The 14,969-nt window shown below is 41.2% G+C and overlaps 1 protein-coding gene across 2 annotated transcripts in view; it reads left to right on the top strand.

Annotated features, from left to right (window-relative positions):
• The first annotated feature begins 5,592 nt into the window (after window positions 1-5,592).
• NBEAL1 (neurobeachin like 1) overlaps window positions 5,593-14,969 on the top strand; it is a 74,484-nt gene continuing 65,107 nt past the window's right edge. For both annotated transcript variants that reach the window (XM_063400384.1, XM_063400383.1), the window contains exon 1: window positions 5,593-5,733. In XM_063400384.1, coding sequence (XP_063256454.1) covers window positions 5,683-5,733 — 51 coding nt within the window. In that variant the 5' untranslated portion in view covers window positions 5,593-5,682. The remainder of the gene's footprint in view (window positions 5,734-14,969) is intronic.

Below are 14,969 nucleotides of genomic sequence, written 5' to 3'. Positions count from 1 at the left end.
AGAGAGACCTGTTATATTAAAGATTCTACAACCAGTTCAGTGTGCAAGTGGGCCCCACAAGTCTCTCAAATACTCTAACAGCACACTGTTTACACCACACTGCTGAATCTTTAAAACTCCATTTCAAGTTTTACAACAGTAGCCATCATTCAGGTCTCTATACCCTTTCTGTGCTCAGGAGTTAAGCCAGCCAAGTTCCTGGGATATTCACAAGAGCATACCTTTGGTTTCACTCAGAAGCACTCAGAAGCAGGCAGTGTGTTTGCAGCCAACATGTAGCTTTTGGGAGGCTGTGGTACTAATATTTTGCAATGACCCCCACCTCTAGTCAAAGCTAGAGCTTTCCTAAGCCCATTTTCCCTTGGTTGCTTCCCTTCATTTGCCTTCATCCCCAAACCAAGAGAAGCTGGGCTCCAAGCTGCTACAGCAGACATCCTTGAGACAACCTCACCCTGCTGAGCTAAGAGGGAATTAAATTCAAACAGATCAACAGAGACTACTAACCCCTACACATCCTCCAGTCTTGGTTGGTGCTATGTTGTTTTTTTCCTGACACACTGATGGCTTTCAGGAATCATGCTGCAGATCCATACTGCTGAGCACTGCAACATTATGAAACAATTCATTAAATACCCTCTTAACCAAAGCAGAATGATTTGAAGGGCAAGCATGGCAACTTCACTGATCCCTGGCACTAAGATTGTACAATAAAGGATGGCTTACTTTGAGAAGTGAGTTTGGTGAAGGAAGGAGAACAATTTTATGATGCAATCTTGTGCAGTAACAACTGGTGCCTTCAAGCATCTCCAAAAGAAAGACAGCTGTAGCACAAATCTACATGTTAGCTCTTGCATAGCTAATCTAAATGACAGCAGAGGAGAGGGGCAGTTCAACTCTCATCCATGAATTTTCGCTGTTTGTTTAAGAACCCAGGCAGATCACAGCATATAAACACATACTATCTATTTAGTCTGAAAGGGTCTTTAAGAGGTACTGCACAAGAACATTCCTAGCACAGCTGCAGACTTAAGGCTTGTGATAAGGGAGCCCATACTACAATAAGGGGAGCAGAAGAGATCAAGTCACTGCCTGAGCCTTTGACAACGGTGGAATCTTTGTACTGAAGGCCCCCTGTGGAAACAAGCCGAAAGGACAGGCAAGGACAAAAATACTCACCAGGGTCCCAGGCTACCCTGGGGTAAATTCCTTTCTGAACTTAAGTCTGGTGAATGGCTTAACCCCGCATATGTGAAAGCAGGGCAGGCAGGGGGACTTAATGCTATTAGCCAGACCATCACCTTCCAGCTTCAGCTGTGGCCAGTCTCCAACACTTTGAAAGAAAGTAACTAAAATCCCTAGATACCAGTTTATATGTCAAGGGGCAAATAAATTCCTTCCCATTTTCAAATTTTAGGAACAACTAACAAGCTCTGAATTACGTGTGGTACAAAGTGAATATAGTAACAAAAGGAAAATTAAACATTAGGTTTGCTGACTTACCTAACAGAATAATTGCAAACTCATCTGGCAATCATAGCCAGAGAAATTCAAATCACCTTCAGCAAAATGTCATCACAGAGACCTTGGAATCTTATGAGGACCAGCTTGCCTCTTTCCAATAGCCACACCAAATCCAATCTCAAGTTATTTTGGCTTAAATGTCCAGAAATAGCATCCAAAAAGCCTTATTTCTTTACATGCAGCAAAAGGTATTTTGATAATGGAAATTTTACATGCAGCCACAAGGCCATTTGTTTGCTTACTCCAAGATTACTCCTTGCTTCTGTGCAAGAGCCTGTTTGTAAAAAAAAAAGGTGGAAGAATTGAGAGGCAGGTTCATTTCTAAACTAATTTCTAAGTCCATTTCTATTTCAGGTCTTTATTGTTGGTAAACAAAGCATTAGCTTTAAGACATCAAGAAAAAGCTCAGCTAAAAGCTTTGCCATACATTCATCTCAGCATGATTTCTGTTGGTCTGGGACTTGGTTTCAGTAGAAGCCTTAGGGCCAAACAACAGGCCTGAGAATATCTAAAAGTCAAATACAAATTTTTGCCTCTTTCATTTGTCCACAGAAAATAAGCATAATTTCACAAAAGCACTACTATAAGGTATGTGGCTTTTCCTGCCACTTCAGAGGTTCCTGGACTCAAAGTTACAATCCAGTGTAGTCCATTTCTTTTTTAAATCTCTCCTTAACATAAAATTAATGCCTTCTCCTTATCCACACCTTTCTTTCTACCCATTCTGTTACCTGGACTTGCTGACAGACAAGTTCACTCCATAATAAAATGACTGAGTTACTAATTTATTGCTTCTGATGAGAGACATTAAAACCCACAAGTAATAAACAGAGTATGAGAAATAACTGCTGTTGTAAACAGTTACCACAAGACAGCAGCTAAGGGACAATGAAATGCTAATGAACACTGCCTACCTGACTGTTTAAGGTCCATGAAACAATTGATACATAATTATGGAAGAGCAGGCAATGAAAAATCTAACAATTATCTCACAGCTGAAACAAACCATAAACACATTTAAAGTATCCACCCATACCTGGCAAGGCTTCTCTTTACACCTTCCTCCATTCTTTGATTTCCATATCCTTTGCTGAGTCTTTGTGTAGGTAAGTACACTGAAATAAACATTCACCTAGAATTATACTCTACCTGTAAGACAAACCTGTAACCCACCTTTTTCCACTGACCTCTCCCATTATTGCCCATATATCTATGTAAGAAAAAACTCAAATACTAAATGTATGTCTGTACAGGGAGAGAATAAACTTGACCTGCACCCAGTGATGCAGACATCCCAAAGCCACCACAACAACCTCACCTGGCTTAGGAGATCGTCTAGAAGGTCAGGCCAGGAGACCACTCACCCCAAATGACACAAGAACAGACTGTTCTGTTGCAAACCACAAATGCTTTACTTTCCATCTAGAGCACCTATAAAAGGCAAGAGCTGCCTACACAAGCTGCACTGATTGCCTAGGCCCACTAAAATAACTACATTGCTCCAACTCCAGCAGAGTGGAAAACGGCTGCTTTATAGTCTGGGAGCATCCGAGTTACGGGGGCGGCAGCACTTAGCCAGGGAGGAGTCTCCCAGTTCTGTCAGAGGATGGGCTTTTATTGCTTCATTGAAGGCTGACGCAGGACTGCTGTGTGTAGGAGCAGCTGCTCTTACAGGAGTCAGTAATGCAAGAAAGCAGAGCAATACCTGAAGGGAGGATTGGGATTTGCACATGGCTTTGCTAGGGCCCGACTTCTTCAAAGGAAGCAAGTTGTAAGAGAAACTGGAAATAAACTGTTGTTTAGTCTAGAAAAGGCTGTACAAAATGTGGTAAGAATTTGTAACTCAAAAGATCTGCTAGAAAGAGCTTCCTTTTATTGAATTACTGTGAAAGGGCCAAATAATAGTGGTTTGCATTTGGAGAAAGGTGATGCAGGTTGGCTATTAGCGAGGAACTCCCAGCAGTAACTCAAGCCCTGAGATAAGTCTCTCAGGGAGGAGGCAGGCTCTTTTTTCCTGGACACATTTCACCGAAAGGGGTTCCAGGGTGGTTTAAGCACAGCAGATCCTGCCCTGGGGACAGAGCTAGACTCTAAGCTCTTATCTCGATGGAAAAAATTATGTTACATCCTCAAGCAGAATATTGTGGGCAGCATCAAGTAGCAAAGCACATGTGTCACACAGCTAAGAATAATTTTACTGTCTCATTTTTGTCAGTGTCCCTCCATCCGCGCTAGATACTATGTTTAGATATTGCAGAAAAAGAGACTTCTATCACTCCCACAGTGGTGATCCACATGAAACAACATTGAACAGAGATTAGCTCTTAAATTTCACCAGGGAAACTTCACTGAACTTCTAAAAACAACACAAATATGCAAAGGCCTGTTGCAGGACCATATCTCAATCTGTCTTTGGACTCTTGGTGATACTTACCCATCCCTAGAGAAAATTCATGTGGCAGACACTACAGTGATATTGCAGTCATTTCCTTTACAAAGATTTCCAAACCTTGTATTAAATCATTGCATTGGTGTGAAAATCCCCAGAAAGTAATCAACAGTGTAATGAATGGCAAAGCTGTACGAGCCTAAGTGAGGAGATGACCCAGTGGCAGAAGGACCAGGGCTGTGGTCAAAAGTTGCAGGACTGTTTCTCTAGCAAACTAGAGAGATGCCCCATGTCTCCTTAAACTCCCTCCTCCCTGCTTTGGAGTCTGCCACAACATCAATTTCCAGCCTGACTTTCCAAGGGAGCAGGAGGACACGAAGGGATGCCCATTCCCCATGGTGTGCCCGCGAGTCATGCAAAGAGGATCCTGTCATGAAGGAGGAGAGTCCTTCACCGGAGCGTGGTGTGTCAGCAAAGGCCGCTGTGCTCGGGCAGGGCCACCCGCAAGCTGAGAAGTGTCTTTTTGCATTTCTCCTTTGGAAATCTAACTTTTTTGACGAAATCCAACTTTGGTTCCTTAGTCCTATGCAAGCTCTGCATACAAGGTAGGAGGCTGCCTTCCAGGCGCACGAGGTTGGATGTATGGATTATTATGGATATAGCCACTCTCTGCAGGCTATACTGGCAGGCCTCTCTGCAGCGTACATAAAACACAGGTATGTGCCTGGTAACCTTTATTACTTATGAAGCACAGCAGTGGGGATGTTTCCTGCGGTGCTGAGGACGGGGATGCGGATTCTTTCCGGCACGCTCCCGGTGCTGCCCAGGGCGCGGGCCGGACAGGGACGCCCGGCTGTGCGGCCGAGGCGCCGCGGGCTGCGCACCGGCTCTGCCCCGGGCGGGCACTGCCCTGCCCGCGGCCAAGATGGCGCCCGCGGCTTCCCCGCCCCTCGGCGGCGGCCCGGGGCGTGTGCGGGAGCGCGGGCGGGGCGGGCGATGTGGCGAGGCTCGGCCCCTCCTGCCCGGCCGCCACTCGCCGCGGCCCGGGTAGGCTGCGGGAGAGGCCGCGGCAGCGCGGCGGGAGCTGCGGGAGGCCGGGGCGCGGTAGGTGGCGGCGCGGGGCGGCCGGTCCCGGCCGGGAGCGGGCGGCGGCGCAGCGCGGGGCTCCTGCCGCGCCCCGCGGCTCTGCCCGGCAGCCGCTGGCCTGCGGGGCCCGCCGGGGTCCGGAGCGGCCGCGGAGCCCGGGCGCCGGGGCAGAAGGGCGGTGGCAGCGGCTGTCACTGCCGGGCCGGCAGCGGCCGTACCCGGGGCTCCGGCGGCCGCGCTCGGCAGCCCTGCGGCTTCCCCCCTGCAAAAGCGAGAAAGCGCCACGAGCACTGAACGCCAGACCTCTCCGTCACCGGGGAATAGTGTCGGAGCAAAGCGGTGCGACCTGCGCCGCCCCAGTGCCCGGGCTGTCTGTGGGCTTTAAGTGCGGATTTGTTTCTCCTGCCTTCACCAAAGGCCTGAAGGGTATGTTTTCACTTTCAGAGATTAAAACCGAAGCGGCGCTGGCGAAGAACGGACATGCTTGACACTTGTCTGCAGTTGCTTATGTTGCACTTCGTTGTTTACTCGAAAAGGAGAGACTGAGACCTTGTTACTTGGCTTCTTCTCGGGTTATGATATAGCTAATTATAAAGCAAAACTGTGGAAAGAGTATCTGGGAACTGAGCATGGTAGGATCTTGAAGAGAAAAGTAGCTGGGATCGACGGGAAGAGGAAGGGGAGGAATGGCATCCCGAGAGAGGCTGTATGAGCTTTGGATGCTTTACTGCAATAAGGTGAGTATTTGTGTTTGTTTGCTTTTATCTTCTCTTGTTTGGTAGTCAGTTATTTAAATTGTAATATCTTTTATATTGGAAATTACACAGACATGACTAGCTTCTTGTAAGGATGTATTTGTACTTCTTAGACTATTTACAGCCTCATCCCATGGTTTGCTGCTCATGTTGGTCATTTTTATGTGTGAGATGAAAATTGCAGTGTTCGTGGGTCAGTTTAAGCAGTTATTGTAGCTATATATTTGAACTATGTGAATGCATACGTTTACATAATTCTTCGTTTTTTAGCACATTAAACTGTACTGTATTAATTTAATTCAGTGCTGCCTAGTATTTAGCTTTGTACTTACTGATTTCTGAACAGCTTCAGTTTTGTTTAAACTTTATTAGCAAAACCCTTCCCAAAGAGCAGATTTATTAAGTTACTCCAGAATCTCCCTTTGCTGGCTATTGCCATAGTATCTACATACTCTATTAGTAATCAATTTCCTTCACCTGGCAGAAATAATACAAAAATGTTGTCCTGCCTCCATGTGCATTTCATGGTGTAAAGCAATTAATGTCTTTAAAGCACATGTCCTAATTGCTGCTGGGTGTGCTGAGTATGTAGAGAAATTGGATTGCAGATTATCAGAATAGGTAGCTGTAAAATAAGTAACATACAAAAAATAGCTTTAAAGGTAAAGGAGGAAAGGGCTGATCTACTGTCATACGGGAGCTCGGTGGCAAGGATAGCTTTTGATGGCCTTATTCTCTGGTCTTGTTTGGCCTTTTTGCAGTCTCATGCTTTGTTTGTATTTCAGTTTCTGTAAGTCTCCAATCCAGCAGGACATTAGGGATAGAACAATCCTTCCCTTGTTCTTCCCACCTCATTTCTAGAGAATGCCCATCTCAAGGGCACAGAATGTGAGATGTTAAGTAAAGACCATTTAACTCAAGTGCACAAAGTACTTGTCTTAATTGTATCGTTTCCTAATTTTTGTGCAACCTTAATCCTCTATATGTTGTTAAAACTAGTGCAAGCATAACAGCATGATACCAGTTCTTACTGCTCGCCGTGTGTGAACCTTTGCCTTTTAAACCAGTATAGTAATGATAATGGCAGTCGGAAGTGGAGTAGCACTGGAGAAGATGGATGTTTTGCCAGTGAGTTCATCAATGTGAGAGGAGCAAATGCACTTGGAATACACTCAAAGAATCCAGACTTGACTCAGCTTTGGGAGACACTAAGGCCTCAGAGATGAGCCAAATTCTGAATTTCTTTGCTCAGCTGTTCTTTGGCTCTTTCCTCCCTTATTGTTTAAAATATTCTTTTGTCTGTCTTGGACCTACTCCCCCTTTGCTGGAATCTTTCATTCCGATTGTATGCTATCCATCTCCATGTTGTTTGCATAGCAGGAAGTTTGCATGAAGGAGTGCTATTTAAAATGTGTAGTTTAGAGCACTTAGGAGATGTTCAGTTTCTTTATGGGAATGATGTGTCCACGGTCTACTCAAATCTCAGGTGGTAGAGGATGGGCTATTTGAAAACAATCACCTTTTCCTATAGTCAGTCTCCTCATTAGTTAATAGTGATTTTTTGGGCCTTTTTTTTCTTCCAGAACCATATATTAAAAGCATAATTAAATGAATTTGTTTGTTGGTAAGGGCTTGTTCCTAAGTAATAAAGCATACATTTTAAAAACAAAATAAGAGTGTCTTCAAAATAAGAAGGCAACTGGAATGATTCAGAAAAGGGGAGTCTTCACTTTTTCAGTAAGTGTTAGGCACAAACCAGTTTTTTTCCTTATCTCTCAACTGGTTCAGGTTGAAATGATGTCTTATTCTGCTTGAGGCAGGCATTCAGAATTAGAGTCTTGCATTAAGCTTGGTGAAGTTAAGAGCAGATGAAGAAGCTATGTCTCCATCTTGGGGTGTAAAATATGAGAAGCCTTAATGTAAGTGAGTTTGTTCAGTCCATTTGGAAACGTCTATATATTGTGCTTTGTTCTTCTCAGAGCATCTAGCAGAATGGGAAAGTGTAGCAATAATTATCAGACACAGGATATAGTGGTTTAGGGAAAAGTTATTTATACCTGGGACTGCCCAGTGAAGTGTAGTGTGTTGCACTGCAATGGCTTTGGCCCAGAATGCCATCCTGGGAAAAAAGCTAGGCAATTCCTTCAAACTAGAAAAATGCCTGGAGAGTTACAGTTGAGTAAAGTAGGAATTTATTGTGCCACAAACCCCAAATATATGGCTTTAGCTTTTGCAGTCTTGTTAGCTACAGAAGCAGTGAAATCCAAGCTACTCCTTTGTGGTGCTTCAGATTGTTGCTAATAGTCTTGTCTTTTGATAATCGGGTCCTTCATGGTAATCTTTTAAATACAGCACCCTATGCTAAAGCAGCCAGGCTTTTCACAGCTTTCAAGTGCTGCATAATGCCGTGTTACCATCTTACCATCTATCCTGGGGCATGGCTCTTGTTCTTTGTGATCCCTTGACGTCTCTGGCAGCATCAGGTGTCAGCTGCAACACTTAGTTTTGTTCGAAGTAGCATTCGGAAGGCATTTCTCCATTTCATTGCCTCTTGTGCAGTTAAGGGGTTGGAGATTTGGGCAGACAGCAGCATTAATCAGTGCCTCTGCAAGAGCAGTCTTTGGAAGATGCCATGTATGAGGTGGTTTAATTTATCTGGGGTTTCTTTTTGGTTGTTGTTGTGAGTTTTTTGTAGGGGTTTTTTGTTCGTTTTTTTTCGTGTGGGGTTTTTTAAACTATTTTAAGAAAATGTTTGCGTGCAAGGGTTTGGTTTTAGTTGGTATTCAATTGTTTTTCATCTGGCAGTTTCTAATCTAAGGCTGGGACTTGGTTTTGAATTCTTTTTCTCTTCTTTCCCTAAAAGCTACAGATTACAGTCTACTGTTACACATGAAAGTAATAGCTACATTTGATTTACAATGCTTCTGATGTTGCATGCAAGCAGGTTTAAACTTCATTAGATTTAGTAAAATTTAGATTTGAATCACTGGGGTTGTTATCACCATGTTGTATGATTCACAGTCTAAGTCTGTTTTTGTCCTGAGTCTTTTGTTTTGGTTCTTTTCTTTCTTTTTTTTCAATTTGTTGATGTTAAAGTTTCTGCAAAGAGTGCCTTGTTAAGGATGTACCTTCCTGATGATTTTCAATTTCAAATGGTTTTAGTGGTTGGGGTTTTTTTTTCTGTTCAGTGAACTGTGAGTGTACAGTGCCTTTACTCAAATATTGATATAGATGTAAACTGCTGTCTTCTCATCCAAATGTTGGAATGTGAGCATTTTAAGATAATTGCATTGTGCAGAATAGATAGCAGAAATGTTTTCCAGCTGATTGCCAGTTTAAAGCCTTCAATAACCTACAGAGGAGAATGGAACACTTCTTATATAAGTGCACATAGAGCAGATACCTGAAAATGCTTCACTAATGTAAGTGTACAGCAGGAGAAGAGCTCTGTTAGGTAGAAGAAAAGGACATGCTTTCCTGTGTGTCTGGGACTTCTTTGGGTTCATGTGACTGAGGTAATCTACCAGTTTTGTCATGTAACATTAGACTGTCATGGCTGTAATATTACTATGGTAATTTTGCTATTGTAATATTGGTTGAGTAACCTTTTATTAGATATTAATTATATATTAGTATAGAAAATTTATCTCTGAAGTTACTCTGAAGTAACTTTTACTGCAGATTCATATTAAAGAGGTTCAACCTCTGTCTTATCTATGAGATTTTAACTATATGTAGTTCATCTCCAGTTCTGGTAGGTAATTCAGACTCTTAGACAAAAAAAGCACGTCAGGATTTCTGATATTTTGGATTTTATTCAGAAAGTGTTCAAATAGCCTTTTATATGGAGATCTTTCTAGGCTGTGAAGGTAAAAAATGATCCTAGTTGCCTTCAAAAGGGGTTTCAAAGGCATTAATGCAAGCACGTAACTGCCATATGAACATCAGAAAATCTTCAGTTTTCATGATAGCACAATGGTTCTGAGCTTTTTCTTACACTCTTGTCTTCAGCATAGCCCTGATTTCATTTGAGCACTGCCTTTCCTGTGAGATGACACAATGATTTGAAGGGAAAGCTGTGAATGTTCGTCACTCAGTTTGGAGCCTGTGCTTCCCATTTTAAAGAGGGAGTGTTCAGCCCCAGTGTCATTGATAGTCGGGACTCTGTGTGTTAGCTGGTCATAATGATCTGGTCTTTACTAATGCAGAGAGCTGAGACAGTCACATCCCTTGCTGTGTTAAGAGCTGCAGACCTGTGCATAAGCTGTTATCTCAAATGTGCTTTCTTACCTTTGTGCTGTACCTTCATTTGTTTTTACAAAGTAAGATTGTATTGAGATAAAGATGTTGGGATTTTCTCTCTGGCACAGTGAGGGATATCTATATATTACAAATGTCTTCTCATTTAATGTAACATTGTTTATCAGAGAAATGTGGATTTAGCCAAACTGTGCTTTGTTGTGGTGAGAAGCATGTAATTCAACAAGAATATAATAATCTTTGACGTTGGATTGTAAGCCCCATGTGAAACACTGACCTTTGCATCCCAAGTGTGATCTCATCTGACTTGGCTTGCCCTTGTCTTCCCTCTTGTGCAGTTGCTGACTTGTCAGTGATGCAGATCACATTGCTATATATTGCCTTTGTTAGATTTGATAAAGAAGTATTCAGCTTACAGTTAGATGAATGTTTGAGCAAATGCTCGGTAAAAGTAGTTTTTCATAATTCACTGTCATCTAAATTTATGCCTCCACTGAAACCAGTGAGTGAAGTCTTGCAAGGAATTGCTGTGTAAGATGTCTTTTCTGTTTTAAGTAAATGTTTTAAGTAAATCTCTGCTTTCCTAGGGAGTGTAACTTGTAGAAGATCATGTCACAAGTCATTTGTGGCCATGTGGTGGTAAAAATATGTGTTCTGTCTCTATTCAAGAGGCTGAACTAAGAATGGATATAGATAAACAACAACAGTTGGTCTTCTATTCGGAATTAACTCCTATTTAAAGAGATGTCTCCTCGTCCAAGAACTAACATAATTCTGATATTTACAAATATAGAACTTTTCATGTAAATAACTGACATGAGTGTATGAGACATCAGTCTCTTGAGTGGCTGTTTCCTTCCTTAATTATGGGCCGGGGTGACCTTGTGCTGGTTGTTGTTCAGACACAGAACAGAGGCTGACAGAGAATGCAGACTTTAGGTTGCAGTGAGGCAGCAGATAAATCTAAACAGGCAAAGATGTAAGAAAACCAAACATTTTACAAGCTATGAAGAAATTATTGTTGCTTATTGTGTAATATATTTGGCAGTACCTGTATGTAGCTGGTACTGCTGGATGAAGTAGAGTGAGGTTTATCCATGTTTTTGATGTAAGATTCAGGGCTTTAGTGGTGTCCAGCATGAGGTTACAACTCCCTCATGCCTATGGGTTTGTGGATCGGCACTTTACAGAATCAGCGAGAAACATCCAGTTCTGGACATGCCAACAAATATCATTCAGACATGAAAGAATTGAGTGTCTCTTAAATGGAATGATATATCACAAAGCTACAAACACAGGCTACTGGTTCTGTATTGATGCTCTAATACAGAGCAAATTTAACAAGCGCTGGATCGCTGTGTGTGTCTGAGTTATGGCTCTTTTAGCTTGGCCAGCTGGACAGATCTGGGGATAATGTGTGTCCTGATAAAAGAATATTGCCAAATCAACTCAAATATGCAGTGTGTTTGTGCTGATTACAGAAATGAGAGAAAGGCCTGCTAGCTGCCCATTGAACACCATTGAAGCTTAAGGCCTGAATCCAAATGTTGTCAATAGATACTGTTAAAATATTTACAGGCTTTAGAAAGGTTAAACAGCTGCTGTAGAAGAGAGAGCTTCTCTAATTGCTGAGCTTTTCTTGCTGAAAGAATTATATGTGGGTAGGGGAACAAACATCAAAATATGCACATCTCAACAGTACAGATAGGCGCCTTTTTCTGTACAAACCCACCAATTTGCTCAAGTCTAACTTTTCCAATTTATCTTCTACTAAATGGGAGGCTGCAGTGGAGGGTGATGGGAGATACAAGGAACACCAAGAAATGAAAACTGTATTTGATTATTCTCCTCATAAACCCTGTCTTAAGTTTGGTATTTCAGGCTTCTCCAAGTATCTGTGAATCTAAACATTAACTGTAAACTTTCTCTGCTGGTGAGATGTTTGTGTGTGTTGATGCATTTTCTGATATTTAAAGCAGTTTTGATAGTCTAATAATGATTGAGGATTACATTGGCATTTAGTGGGAATAAGTGATATTAAATATATAGTAGGTGGGTAAAGCTCGTGGGAGTAAAGCAGGGTATAGAAAACAAGTGTTATTTACAGCAATCTGCCTCTAGTTAATTGTGCTGATCATTTAAAAACTGAACCAGCAGAAGTCAGGGGATGCCAAACAGCATTTGGACAAGTAACTCATATTCTGCTATGTCATAGTTTTTGAGTGTTTCTTTTTTTTTTTTTAAGTGTACCTTTGAAAAGTGGTTTTGGGGTTTTGAAATGATGTCCCCTCAGCGTACACATGAATTATACCTTCAGTGTATAGTTCAGCTTCAGTACATTGAGTGAGGCCAGGTGAGACTGAGGAAGCAAAACCAAGTAGTTAAATACATAGCTAAAGATACAGAATTTGATTCTAGTTTAATTTGGTGTAATCACATGACACTTTGAAAAAATTACAGGCTTTTTTTGCTGAGCTGTACTTGAGTTCTCAACCTTTATCTGCTGGAAGACATGGCTAGACCGTGTTTAGCTGTTGATACGGTGAAATTAGCTGATGTTTTACTGTTGTAGCACCATCCTGCTTCCTTTCTGTCTGTGATAAACTTGTCTCTTGCACTATGTTGAAAGTTAGAAACTCAGTGGGGCAAAAGCTGACTTTGTGTGTGTTGCTGCTAAAATTCAGCCTTTTTCTTATCTAAAATAATGGCATCATTTGGACTTTAAAAGCAATTAAGTGTTAAAGGTCAAAGATTTTCTAAGGTATAGTTTGAATTTTCATTAAATTTAGGCTGATCTTGACACTGTGGATTTTTGACATCATGTTGTTTTAGTTGCCTTTGAATTATTTTGGATACTTCCTGTTCTCCTTAAAATACAGCTTCCAGTTGGTTCACTGTGCCAACTTTGATGGGAAAATGGAATGTTAATAGAATGTAATTTGTTACAGTATGGTAAATTCCTGATAAGTGCTCTGTGCAGTGGACTCCAGAAGGCTGAAATAGGGTGTACCAACTTGTACATGGTGCTTACCTAGTTGTACTTTCTGTCAAATGTGAATACATTAAACTCTGAGCACATTAATTAGATTCATCCCATGGATGGCATCAGTCCCATGCCAGTTTCAAGCTACAAGGCTGTAATTGTATCATCATTCAAAAACAACAGCAACAATAAAAAAGGCAAGAGAAAGTAGAGGCTTTACTTCTGTTTTAGTAAGAATATTCTTTCATTTTTCTTCCAGTTTTGTTGGAGACCTGAGTAAAAAGGAAAATGAATAAAACTGCTTGGAGTATCTTTAATTTAAGACAATACTAGAAGATTATAAATATTTTTTGTTTGTTTTGGAAAGGGAAGAAAAATATTGAACTTTAAAGTTTGTGAGCTAGATTTTATCATGATTGGCAGCTATAGGGTTATTTTGGTATAAATCTCTATGTTAAAGAGAATTTTTAACCTGTCCCAAAATAGTTGTTTCTATCATGATTCACTGCATCTTCCATTTATAAAACAAAGCCTCACCACTCCCTCCCTTTTTGCTTTTAATTCTGGATATGGAACAGAATGCTTGTGTGCATGTTGAAAATGGAGATTTATAGTTACTTGCCAAGAGCTTTTCTTCTTTTGGATCCACTGATTCAAAAATCAGTATTTTGATTATAAGGGAAAGTTGTGCCCAAAGGTAGTTAGTTTCCCAGTCAATTAGAATTGATTGATTGAATTTATCAAGACAGTTATGCTAGTTTAGAATGGTTTATCAGGAAGTCTTTTACTACTTCTAACTGCGGTGTTGCTGCTATAACAAAACTTAATATTTTATTTTGTCATTTTATATGGAAGGTTCACAAAAAGCATAAGCACTGTCATATTTCAGAGTAAAGGCTGCTAGGAGTTCTCATGCTGGATATGTAGTCTTTTTATGTCTGAAAACATGAAGAGGAAAGAGCTCCCTTAACACAAATCTTCTAATACCCAAATGAATAGTTTATTTCAAACAATGTTGAGAAATGTTCTGCAATTCTGCATTATACAGACTACTTCAATTATTTTAAAGATGAATAAACTCACCAGTGATCTAAAGGCAATGTTTCATGTTTAGTTTCCTAATGTTACGTTTTGTAAGTCTAATTCAGCCTTGACACCAAAGGACTGTTCTTATTTTAAATAAAATGCTTGGGGATGGGGGATTAGTTGTAATAATGCCAGTGCCAGTGAGATTTTACGGTTGTGCTTCTGAGCTGAAATCCACTTTGAAGGTTGACTGAGAGCTAGCACAGGAGTCAGACCCGGCTGCCTGTTCGATGGCTGCATGTTAAATTTAACGACTTCAAACAACTGGCTTGTCCAACAAGTCGGGCTTGTCTGATAGTTGGACTCTGAACTGCCCTGCAGGGAATTCTTGCCTTTAGACCATGGCATGTGACACTGCAAAGAGCCTCGGGTGGATCCAGCTTTTGTTTTTAGCAACTAATACTTCCTGAACATATCTGTAAAGTTCTGCTGAGCTTTGTCCTGCCCGTTCTTTGCCTGAAGCCTTGGTAGAAATGGAAGTTACTACTAAATCGAAAAGAAATCCTCTATATAGATACATAAATAGTCTTGGGTGTGTGTGCCTGTATTCCACAGCTACAAGGCTGAAGGCTTGCAGTTGGGAGGACTTCAGTGCTAGTTCTGTGTAAAATATTTTCATTTAACTGAGAGCTAGCTGTAAGCCTAGTACTACCTGGCTTTTTAATGGATCTAAAAAATGTTATATTGGTTCAAACATTTCTTTTGACCTTCTTGCATAGGCAGACTGAAAAGTAGGAGTGTATTAGAACATTTTAGTCATTCATTTAATAGGTTTTCATGGAAACTAGAAGTGGCTCTTGTAATTTCCAGACAATTTAGTATATGAAAGACAAGAGCCTGTCCTAAGCTAGCGTAGATTTTGGCTGCAGTTTCATTTCACTGCATTTCA

This window comes from Prinia subflava, chromosome 6 (assembly GCF_021018805.1).
Source record: "Prinia subflava isolate CZ2003 ecotype Zambia chromosome 6, Cam_Psub_1.2, whole genome shotgun sequence".
Classification (NCBI taxonomy): domain Eukaryota; kingdom Metazoa; phylum Chordata; class Aves; order Passeriformes; family Cisticolidae; genus Prinia; species Prinia subflava.
Note: the sequence above shows the minus strand (reverse complement) of the source record. Positions and strands in the feature narration are given on the sequence as shown.